This window comes from Microcebus murinus, chromosome 20, assembly GCF_040939455.1.
Source record: "Microcebus murinus isolate Inina chromosome 20, M.murinus_Inina_mat1.0, whole genome shotgun sequence".
NCBI classification, from domain to species: domain Eukaryota; kingdom Metazoa; phylum Chordata; class Mammalia; order Primates; family Cheirogaleidae; genus Microcebus; species Microcebus murinus.
The window spans coordinates 41,909,703-41,922,180 of NC_134123.1; the positions used below are offsets into that span (position 1 = coordinate 41,909,703).

Below are 12,478 nucleotides of genomic sequence, written 5' to 3' on the forward strand. Positions count from 1 at the left end.
CATATGGTTCTTGGTGTCATACTCATCTGGGGTGCCTTGAAATATTACCACTTATGATTTCTCAATGAATCATGTTTGCAAATATATTTTGAATGTCATACATCTATGATGGAAGTAAGACTATGGTAGTCTATTGCACTTTGTTGCTAATGTGCTCGGTATAGTTTTGTATATTCAAATTATGAAGTATATTTACCTAAGTATAATTAGTGAGATACTTTGTTATTTTCATTTCTTTCAGAACTTTCTTCCCATTGCACTGAAGACCCAATGCCAGAGCAGGGCATAAAACATTCATTCCAGAAATCAATAATAAGACTATACAGAAGCTCTGACCAGGAAAATGTACTTTTAAGAAAAGACTGGGAGTGTGTTGATGAGTGTAAGAGGCAGAAAGTAGGTTATGATGGTCTTATCCAATGTTTGTCCAGTAACAATAGGAAAATCTTGAAAGGTTATAAATGTATAAAAATGTTTAGCAAGTCCTCAAATCTAAATAAACCTAAGATAAGAAATACTGGAGAGAAAAGTTTCAAAAATAATGAATGTAGCAAACTTTTTATGCACAGCTCAAAAGTTCTTGGGCATTGGAAATTTCACACTATAGACAAACCCTGCAAGTGTGAAGAATGTGGAAAACCCTTTAACTGCTACACAAATCTCACTATACATAGGAGAATTCACATAGGAGAGAAACCCTACAAATGTGAAGAATGTAGCAAAGCTTTTACCCATTGCTCAATACTTACTCAACATAAAAAAATTCATAATGGAGAGAAAACATACAAATGTGAAGAATGTGGCAAACCCTTTACCCAGAGCACACACCTTACTGAACACAGAAGAATTCATAGTGGAGAGAAACCCTACAAATGTGAAGAATGTGGCAAAGCCTTTATCAAGATTGGAGACCTCAATCGACATAAACGAATTCATACAGGAGAGAAACCCTACAAATGTGAGGAATGTAGCAAAGCCTTTAGCCAGTGCTCAACCCTTACACTACATAAAAGAATTCATAGTGGAGAGAAACCCTACAAATGTGAAGAATGTGGCAAAGCCTTTAACAAGATTGGACATGTCCATTGACATAAACGAATTCATACAGGAGAGAAACCCTACAAATGTGAGGAATGTGGCAAAGCCTTTACCCGGTGCTCAACACTTAGTCTTCATAAAAGAAATCGTAATGGAGAGAAACCATACAAATTTGAGGATTGTGGCAAAGCTTTTATCCAGTGCTCACACCTTAATCTATATGAAAGAGTTCATAACAGAAAAAAATTATATAAATGTGAAAATTGTGACAAAGTCTTTAATAACTGCTCCAATCTTACTCATCATCAAAGAAATCATAAAGTGAGATAAATGCAATGACTTTAGAAGTACTTTCCCAAAATATTAGCTTTAAAATACACAACAGTACTTATATAAACAATAATAATGTAGAGTGCCAACAATATCTTGAGTTATGACAGATTTTACTGGACATGGGAGAACTTTCACTGAAAATAATTCTCCAATATTTTCTGAAACATTGATCAACATCACAAAAATTTTCATAGATAGAAACCTTACAAATATAATGAATGTGAACAAATATTTATGAAAAAGGTATACCTTAGAGAACAGCAAAGAACTGATACTTAAAACTCCTTTACAGATATAATAAATTTCAGAACACATATAATCAATATTAAGTCTAAACAGATATCAGAGGACTCACAGGAAAATGTGCTGAGGCACTAACACATTTAAACATTTCTTTAAACCACGATGAGTATAGAGAATAACTCTGTTAAAATAGTTAGATAAAGTATTTTTATATCAGTTTTAAAAACGAGAAATTTTTTGAAAATTATAATGATGTGTAAAACATACTTTCTCATCAGGGTGGGATGCAAATGCAATAAATTATAATTTTTTTTGCAACCTTTGACAAGGAAATACTGATGTTATTCAACTTTAAAAACAGTAGATGCTATGCTTCATTTTTAGTGTGTATGTGAATGTCTATGGTTAACGATAGCTGCGTAACAGTTATTAGAATTCTTTGTGTATTAAGTACATATCATTCATATACTTTTTCATAGAAAACTAAAATCACTGAAATGTAAGATGTATGAAATGGAGAGGTGCTGTGTGGTAGACTTCTAACAAACAGTATTTCACGTGACATATGATGTAGGTATACAGACTAATATCCTTCTCATTAAAATCAGAATAAAACAATGACAATATTACAAATAATTTGTTTTACTAATTGTGCATTCGAATAATGAAACAGTGAATTTTTAAATATTTTTAGATTACATGTAAACCTAATTTGTTTTATTAAATTAAGAAAGGTTTTTGTTGTGTCAAACGTGTTGTAGATTGAATGAACTGTTAGTTTGTTACCAACATTAACCTATTCCATGTTACTCAAAGTTGGAGGCAATGGATTGTAAAAATGTACTATTGGGTTACACAGTAAAATTAAATCATTTGTGATCTTCTTTCCAGTGGCTCCAAATTTCTAATTCTTTGAAGAATAATGTTCCCACAAGTTTTATTTTTTATTATTTTTATAATTCATTGTCACTGTAATGCTTATAATAAAGTTTGTCCACGTAATGAAAAGCCATATATTTCTGAACGCTGAATGAGTACTTGTTACATTTTATGCTATGTTTTTCTTTCAACGTGCCACCCGTCTGGCCAGTTAAACAGAAATAAACACACTTTTTTATTTATACTGAATCAAATATACAAATACATCACGTATAAGATGAACTTTGGTTGCGGTAGATTTATAGAGTAAGTAATTATGTTTGTGTGAAGATGGATGTATATTTATTTTGAAAAGAAAAGTAGAAATATTGAAAAAAATAGTTAATTTCATAATTGTTCAGAATATACTAGCAAACTAGAAACTCCACAGATTCTGAGAGCAATATTTTTTGCTTTATGTTGAATGAATTTGTTTAAAATTCTAAAGTCTCTAATTCAGAACCTGCCCATGCCTATCTTCTGTTCTTACACAGTTATTAATCATGCTAGGCTTAATATATTATTTTATTAATTGAAAGTTTGTATTTATTGTATATATGACCTACTCTGCAATTATAAGAACGATTTTTATAAAATTTAATTGTGGCTCCAGGGAAGAGATTGAAATGTCCAGGGTGAAAAATGTCACTGATTTTCATGTGGAGTGATGAGACCTGCAGAACAAACAACTCTCAGAATTTATCAGTGGAAATTCAGCTTCTTTCATTTCTTAATTATTTCCAGTGTTTTTTTTTTTTTTTTTTTGGTCTCTTTTTATCTTCATTCCCTTCTACAAATGTATTTATGCCATTCTTTTTTCTGCCTGCACTTGGGCTACAATATTCTCACTGTTGTACTCACCTGCTGAGAGTTCACATAATACTTTAAAGGTTCTGATGAGAATTGTAGAATTAATTTAATTTGGTGAAAATCATTTAACTATAGAATTTGAGGGAATTTATTGGCTATACATGCAATATTCTGATTACTTAATTAAGATTAGAGAGATTCAGAATCCTAAGCTTAAAGTAAGAGCCTTAAGAACAAAGACAGATATACAATTCTGAATGCCAGAGGATTAAATCAAGAACTCAGTATTGTTTGCTTTGTAAAAGCAAACTGTTATTAGATCCTAACATATAATGCCATAAATATGAAAATAATTTCAATAAGTAAAGCATAAATAAGTGTGTGATGCATACAGTAAGTACTATATAAAGAAACATGAGAATCTGGCAATCTCTTAATAGAGAGTTTGGGTAAATAAAGAAGTTTGAATTTAATTTTCTATAAAGTACTTATAGTACAACCTATGCATCCATCTATAATCTACTTATGAGTATGTATTTTCAGGGTTAGAATATAATAGAATTATTTCTGTGTATTTAAAATATTTGGAATACTATTTATCTGATATTTCAATCTAGAGAATTTATTTTACATGACTTTATCTTCCTTTATTTTAGTGGGTGTAGTACACAGTGCACAGTTTTCATTTTTAGTCATCTGACTTTGACAAACGATTCGGTTATTCTCTCTAGAGGAATCTCATGGATCATAGCTGCTTTTTGATTGAAAATTTCATTAGTGATTTTGGATGCAATCCTGCTTTCTCTGTTCACAGTGGCCAGAGGGGAGACAGTGAGCACCACATACATCTTTAGTCTCTTTCATAACATAATCATCAGCACCAGGAAGTCCAGGTGTCTTTAGCTTCAAATGAAATTGTTAAAGCCCCTTTCGTGTTCTGTGCTGCATTATTAATCTGTTGGTAAATATCAGAGTTCCCTTGTTTATGAATGACAGGTGGAATGACAAAAACAGCACTCTCACTCTGTTGCCCAGGCTAGAGTGCCATGGCATCAGCCTAGCTCACAGCAACCTCAAACTCTTGGGCTCAAGCAATCCTTCTGCCTCAGCTTCCCTAGTAGCTGGGATTACAACCATATGCCACAATGCCCTGCTGATTTATCTATATATTTTTATTTGGCTGATTAATTTCTTTCTATTTTTAGTACAGACACAGTCTTGCTCTTGCTCAGGCTGGTTTCAAACTCCTGACCTTTAGTGATCCTCCTGCCTTAGCTTCCCAGAGTGCTAGGATTACAGGTGTGAGCCACTGCACCCGGTCAGCACAAACTCTTTACACCAATAACTCGTTTAAAGAATTGGCTCAAATGGAAAGATTAATTTCTTGGGTTTGGAAATCTCTTGTGTGAACCGTTATATCTCCGTGTAAATTTTTAAAGTTCACCACTTAGTGCAGGGATTAGATGTGTCAGAAACCCTAGCTAAATGAGTCCACGGACCCACCAGTAAAAATTGATGGCACAAATGATGGGACAGGAAATTTGGTTTGATATTAATGCTTAACTAAAATATGGTGATCAAGCTATTTCTCAAATTCAACAGTGCTGTATTAAAGAATGGAAAAAGATAGCTTCTCTTAGACTGTAGCTTCCTGTATAAATGTTAAACAAAATGTTAATGAAACTCATGTAGATTTTATTGCTAGATTGTAAGAAACATATGGTGCAAGAAATGGTTAGTCCTCCTAATTTAAGAAATATGGTTTGACATATATTGGCTTTTAATAATGTTAAATCTAAATGCCAGCGGCTTTATGCCCAGCAAAATTAAAGTGCATGGTGCCACCGCTGCCATGGCTGCTGAGCCACCAATGCTGTGGCTGTGCTCAGCCAGGCAGCCCAGCACCAGCTCCGCACCACCGCACCCCAATGGCACCTTATGGAGGAAGGGGATCAGCTGGCTGCTGAAAAAACTTTTAAGAATTTGCCATTATTTGTCCTGGTCCAACAGGCACATTAATATTAATAATTTGGTCATATTTTTGTTACATGAAAAGGAGTATTAATGCATTTAGGTGTAATTGATTCAGCTTATTCAAAAGAAATTTCAGTTATCAAGGAAAATAGCTCCCAATCCCACAATTTCCATCTGAAGATGGGATCCAAACTTCAGTGAGCACCTGCCTTTAAGTTGCAAAATTATCTCCTCCTGTATTAACTTCAGAAGCTTGTTTTTTATTGGAATTTAACCAATTATCAAAAAAAGAGAGTCTCACTAATTACCCAGTAAGTTTATGGTGCACTGTTTAGGACAAATAGGGCTGTCTAGACTTCTTTCTTCAAAGCTAATTATTATTCATCTAGATAACATTTATGTAAAAGTTAGGATATGCTTAGTTATGTACAGGAACGACTTTATGTATCCCTTTGGAATCTCTCAGTGTATTGGCACTGTGCACATCACATTGTGATTTGAGTAATAAAAGGGTTTCTTTTAATTCTCTTTTACCTTTGTGGAGTGGTTTTCTTAGTTTGATACTCTTTACTATTAATAATTCCTGAACACTTTCCAGAATTAAAACTGCAACATAAACATAAAATGTGCCCACCATTTCTAAATTAGAAGGGCTTTGAACACTAGGTTCCTTCTTGAGCTTCCAGTCTGTAACCAGCAAGTCTGAAGCAGAAAGCTTCACTGTCCCCACATCTGAACACAGTGAGTTCTCTAGACCTCTTTGGTGTCTACTGTTCCTCCGGAGTATAGTTAGACCAGATTCCTGTGAATACACTCCCATAGGATAATAATTAGTAGTTCTATCCTTTCTGTAAATGCTTCTCACATCTTTAGAACTTATATGGATTCAGATATCATCGGCCCCAGACACAAATGGGAACAACATTATGCGCACTGAATTGGACACATAAACTCCCTTTCTGCCTTCAATTCTTGCCCAAATGCAAGGAAATGGGCAGTGAGCCCTACTGAATTCATGCCTCTCTAGAGACCTAAATCTGCAGCTCTGAACTCGGAATCCAAGGTCTGAGTTTCCTCAGGATGCATTAGAGCAGCTTCCAAAGAGGAATTTCTCTTCCTGTTTTCCTTCCCTCTCTGTAAAAGCGAAGAATACACAAATTTGATCCAAACTAAACCTGGCCTCAACCTGGAATTTGCAAGACAGGGACACGCTTTGGACTGAGGATGGCTCAAAATCTCCGGGGAGAAATATGCTGCAGTGTAAGAGATCAACATGGACTTGTAAGCGGACATTGAAAAGACCTATTAGGGATAAGTGTAAACAATCTTCCAGATCTTGTGTAGTGTCATATTATAGTTGCATGAGGAGAAAAGAAAGGCTGGCACCACATCTAAATGTTTCTGTAAATTATTGAACACTTATTACTCACCTTTTCTTGTATAATGAGGATTAAATCACACAATGTAAAGGCTTCTTCACAGTGCAACAAACCATACTTCTGAGCACATAGGACATGCTCAGTAGACATTGCATTATGCTGCTCTTCATATGGATATTAGGTATATGCTGTGATGAGTGTTGGGCAAAAGGCAGTATGCATGCTGTGCTTGCTGTCTCTACTGAGTGCTACCAATAATGGATCTATGTTGAGCAACATCAGCACTAAAAGGGACATGGCTAAGAACCCAATTAATGTGCCCCTTCCACACCAGCAGACCACAATTCTTAGAGTGAGGCCTACAGTACCACATGATTTATATTCACATTGATGTTTCAGACACAAATTTAAGGTAATTACCTTTCAGCTAGGCTTTCAATTAGGATAACCTGGCTAGATTGAAGAAACACCATCACCTGCCTGTTGGGCTTGATGGGAACATCCATGTGGTTTTAATTGTGCCCCAAATAATTCTAATTTGATACCAGGGTCAAGCATTAGGATTCCTGCATATATTCATGAGAATTGGGTTTAGCCTTTGTTGTAGAGGAAAGTCACAGGTTCTGGTCTCTTGGGCTTGTTAGAGGCAGATCACTGTGGTCAGATTCCCATTCCTGTAGCAGAAACTCCTGGCACCTGTAGCAGGGGAAGGTAACCACAATAAAAAACAGGAGAACCTCACATTTTGGTCTCCATGAATGAGCTGATCATAGGTGACTCTTACTGTGAGCAAGAGTAATTGAGTGTAGCCCTTTTGCATTTTATGTTCCTCCTGCTTGTGAATGTAGTGGAAACAAGGGATGAAATTGTGCTCACTGCTTTAAGAGCAGTCTCAACATTTACTTCTAATTGTTCTACAAAATCTCAGCTGAAAAGAAATTTCAGAGTAGGAGAAGAGGAAGAAGAAATGACTGGTTTTCAGGTAAGTGTGTCCCAGATTAGAGGTTGTGTCCACTGTTTCTCCTAGAAAGTCATGTAGAACTTCAGTTTTTTGAACTTGTAAACCTTTAATTTTTTACTTTTGTTGTGTATGCCTAAGAAGTTTGTAAGTACATTTTTTTTTCTTACTGGAAGAAAACACAGGAGAAACTCACATTTTGGTCTCAGTGAATTAGCTGCTCATAGCTGACTCTTTCTTGTGACTAAGAACAAGTGAGTGTAGTCTTTCTGCATTTTATGTTCCTCCTGCTTGTGAACTTTGTGTAAAGAAAGAAAGAAATTTTTCTGAGTCCTTTAAAGGCAGTCTCAAGATTTATTTCTCATTGTTCTACACAATATCACCTGAAAAGAAATTTCAGAGTAGGAGAAGAGGTAGAAGAAATGGCCGGTTTTCAGGTGTGTCCCATATTTGGGTAGTATCCACTATTTCTCCTAGAAAGTCATGTAGAACTTCAATTTTTAAACTTGTAAAGCTTTACTTCTTTACTTCTGATATGTATGCCTAATAACTTTTGTAACTACATTTTTTTATTTCTTATGATAGTCAAGGGAGCTCTGGAAAATCCTTCGTCCCTATATAACAGAGCCTGCTTTACATTCTCTCCCACAAACTTCTTAATACAATAATCAAGTTTCCTAATAAATATATGACATGTACTATTGAAAATGTGCCCATTGTGACAGATCAAGAGCGTATGGTGTGAATGTCTGAGATTCCCATTGGGGATGGGATAGAGTCTTGAGTGAGGAAGTGAAACAAGTACTCTCAAAGTGTGATCTGGATGCTTCGTCTGCTCTACATAAAATTTTATTAGGAAAATCAGAAACAGTATAGCATTGATTGCCTAGGATAACCAGAAAATTATGAGAAAAAGAGAAAATAGAAGACTTGCTCTGTATGATGCTAAAGTATTTACATACATTATTAAAGATAACAAACCATTTGAAGTATCTGTATCTGAAATTTTATAAAACTGATGATTCTTCATGGTTACATATTGTTGGCCACTACCATGCCAGCAGTGATTTCATATTCTCCTCTTTGCAATGGTGCCTCAGTCCAATTTGTCCCAATATAGTTATGTAAATTTCATTCACTTGCTTAAGATGCTCTCTGACAGATTCATCCAATATAAAGTTAATTGTTTCTTTTTCTTTATCATTAAGTGTCTCATGGAGATTTACTGAGTGATGTGCATCAATCATCACATTTAATCAGGAAACCCCTCTTTCTTCTTATAGTTTGCTTTGAAAAATGAGGGCTATCATCTGTGTTCTGTTCAGATGAACTGAGATAAATTCAAAGTCTACCACTTACTGGATGTTGAGAAAATACTCTCCTTAGGCAAAAAGCATTTTTTTAGTAGTTGTATTATGTTACATACAGAGATTGAGACCCTACCCCAAATCTTTGAATCTCTACTTTAAAAAAATCTCCAGTTCTTTATTTTACTCGGAAAATTAGGGGAAACCTTCTAACTCACTATGTTCCTCTATGTGAGAAATATGCACAATATATTGATGTGATGTAAATATAACACCCATAAATTTATATTACTGTTGTAAGGCCCTTAACTTTGTATTAAATACTTTATCATCCAAAGCATAATCATATGCACACAGTTTCATACATCTTTTGTGATCCTCATTCCTATGAATAAGAATATATGTGCAAGAATATCAATGTGCTAAAAAAAATCTTATTGGATAATTTCAGTCCCTCATATGTCAGAAACAGTTCTCATAACCATTTTCCTTGTAGTCAAATTAGGAAGTCTCTGTATGGCCACTTGGGAAAATGTGTCTTTTTACAGGAAGTGGTGACATTCCAGGATGTGGCTGTAGAATTTTCTCCAGAGGAGTGGGCATGCCTTGACAATGCTCAGTGGAATTTGTATAGGGATGTGATGTTAGAGAACTACAGAAACCTGGTCTCCCTTGGTGAGGATCACTTATATACACAATTCCTATTCCACATTAAGGCCATTATTTTATTTTTGTAGATAGTTTCTTAAAAGTTTCTACTTTACATGAAATTTTATATTCCTGCTTTCAAAGAAAATTGAAGATTTTTGGTGTATAAAATCATTAGATGTCTCATGTTATCTTGAACGATTCCCTTTCTTGGACTGATATGTATATTTCAACTAGATTTGTGGTCACTCTAAAAATTAGGGTATATAATTGTTTCTGGCACCTTAGAATAGAATTTTGACCTCTTATTTATTTTGTGCTAGTGGGAATTGGTGCTCTAGTCATAAATTGGAAGTAATTTTTTATCATTCTACAGGGTTTGTGAGAAAACAATATCTTGCAAAGGAATTTTCTAAAATCTTCTATAATGTTCTGTCTCCTAAGGATAGTACTACATTAGTAATTGGAAAGTCTTCAGCTAGAGTCATGTGAAATTTTTCTAATGAAACAGGTCTTGCCTTCTCAAAGCCAGAGCTGATCACATGCCTGGAGCAAAGGATAGAGCCCTGGATTTTGAAGAAAGAGGAAACAACAGCTAAGTATCCAGGTAGGTGAGATTTAGTGAAGCAGATAAAAAATGTCAGAGAGACAAAACTCAAGGAGGAAGGCAGATATTAAAAAGTGGGTTTGAATATTCTGCTCTTTTGGAAATGATTTTTAGAAGCCTGTGTATGTTTCTTTTTATCATACAGAAAGACATATTCGGTCCCATGTCCTTAAACTCTAAGAACTCTAAGAGTGAGTGCAGTGATCTTCCTTAGAATTCAGTGAGAGCCAAAGTTCTTTTCATGGCTTATAAGGGACTACATTATCTATTAGCATTTCTATTGGTTAGGAGTTATGGGACTATCTGTGCATATTTTGAAGACCACGACATTAAACCATCTTTTGACATGGCTTTGCTCTCCTGCCCTCTCTGGAGTACAGTGGCTGATCATAGCTCACTGCAACCTCAAATATCGGGGCTCCAGGGATCCTACTACCTCTGTCTTCCAAGTAGCTAGAACTATGGGCATGAGCTACCATGGCCAGCCCTTTTTTAATTGTTATTATTTTCTTGTAAAAATCGAGTCTCCTTATGTTGCTAGGGCTGGTATCAAGATCCTGGCCTCAAGTGATCCTTCTACCTTGGCCTCCCGAAGTGCTAGTATTATAGGTGTGATTCACCATGCCCAGCTCCATGTTTTAAGTTCCTATTGATGCCTCATTTCTGAAATGTGTAAAGGGGAATAGTGGAGATATTGGGACTTGTTTCTGGAATGCCAGAAGCACTAAGGACACAAGTTCATATTTTATGCATCATGATTACCAATTCTTAGTTTCCAGAGGCAATCCTACAGAAAGTCGGACTCATTAATTATGTACAAATGCATAGCCTCTTCCTAAATGTAAGAAAATCTAATGTTATTTCACTTGTAAATACTCTTTTTCTTGTATAAAATCAGAGTAAATTTTCAACTTTATTATACCCAAATTCCCAAACTAATAATATAGTTTATTTTCCCTGCTCACCTTATGGAATTCTTAAATATACTGTCTCATTCAGTGATTCAAATAACTGAATATATTTATACTCCCAATTGATACATAATACTTTGATAACTTATGTTCCATAATTTCCCCTTATTTAGTAGCATCAGAAATGTGTCACTCATGTGTGTGTGTGTGTGTGTGCATATATTTCTGTGTTTGGTGTGTTTAATGGGTGGAAGTTTCCACAAATAAGAATTGTATAGCTGTTTATATTTATTGTACACAATGTAGTGATCTGATGTGTGTATAAATGGTAAAAGAATATAATTAAGGTAATAAACATATCCATCATCTCACATATTTGCCAGTTAATTATGGTGAGAACATTTATTAATAGTGAGGTCTATGGTCTTAACAAATTTTAAGCATATAAAACATTATTCATAACTCTAATCATGATGCCATCCATTAGATCTCCAAGATCTATTCATCTTATAACTGAAAGATTGTACCTTAAACATCTCCTCACATTTCCTGACTTCACATGCTGCAAACCGCTGTGGTAGTCTTTATTTTTGTAAATTCAACTTTTTAAAAAAAATTTATCCATAGCAGTATTTATCTTTCTGGGAATCGCTGATTTTAGTTAGCACAATGCCTACTACGTTCATCCATGCTGTTGAAATGGCAGGATATTTATCATTTTCATGGCTTAGTAATATTATATGGTATTTGTTTGTACAGTAATTTTTTAGTGTATTCATCATAAGCAGGCATTTAGTTTGTTTCCATTTTCTTGGCAAACATGCATAATGCTGCGATATATATGGGGGTGCAGAACCTCTTAAGATACTGATTTTACATGGTTATGCTCATAGGTAGAATTGGTGAATGATAAGGCAGTTGTAGTATTTACATTTTTTAACAAATCTCTACGTTGACACTATCCATTTACAATCAATAACAGTCTACAGGGATCGATTTCCTGCACACTCTTGTCCTCACGTATTATGTCTCTTGTTTTGGAGATTAGCCATTTTAACAGTTGGGAGGGGCTACCTTATTATAGTTTTCATTTGTGTTTACATGATGTTTTGGTGATAGTGAGTTACTTTTCGTGTTTCCTGTTGTAAACTGGTATGTTTTCTTTGAAAATAATCGACATAAACTTTTGCTTATTTTAAGTGTGTGATGACATTGTTTTGCATTTGAAAAATATGAGCTTCCTATATATTTTGAGTATTAACATATTATACAATATAAACTTTGAAAATATATTCTCCCGTCCTATATGCTTTCTTATTTTGTTTTCTTCCTTGATGTGCAGAGGATTTTAA

The 12,478-nt window shown here is 34.6% G+C and overlaps 1 protein-coding gene across 1 annotated transcript in view; it reads left to right on the plus strand.

The window, feature by feature from the left end:
* The first annotated feature begins 6,540 nt into the window (after positions 1-6,540).
* LOC142862594 (uncharacterized) overlaps positions 6,541-12,478 on the plus strand; it is a 108,607-nt gene continuing 102,669 nt past the window's right edge. Inside the window, 2 exon segments of the mRNA XM_075995594.1 lie at positions 6,541-6,597; positions 9,509-9,635. Coding sequence (XP_075851709.1) covers positions 6,541-6,597; positions 9,509-9,635 — 184 coding nt within the window.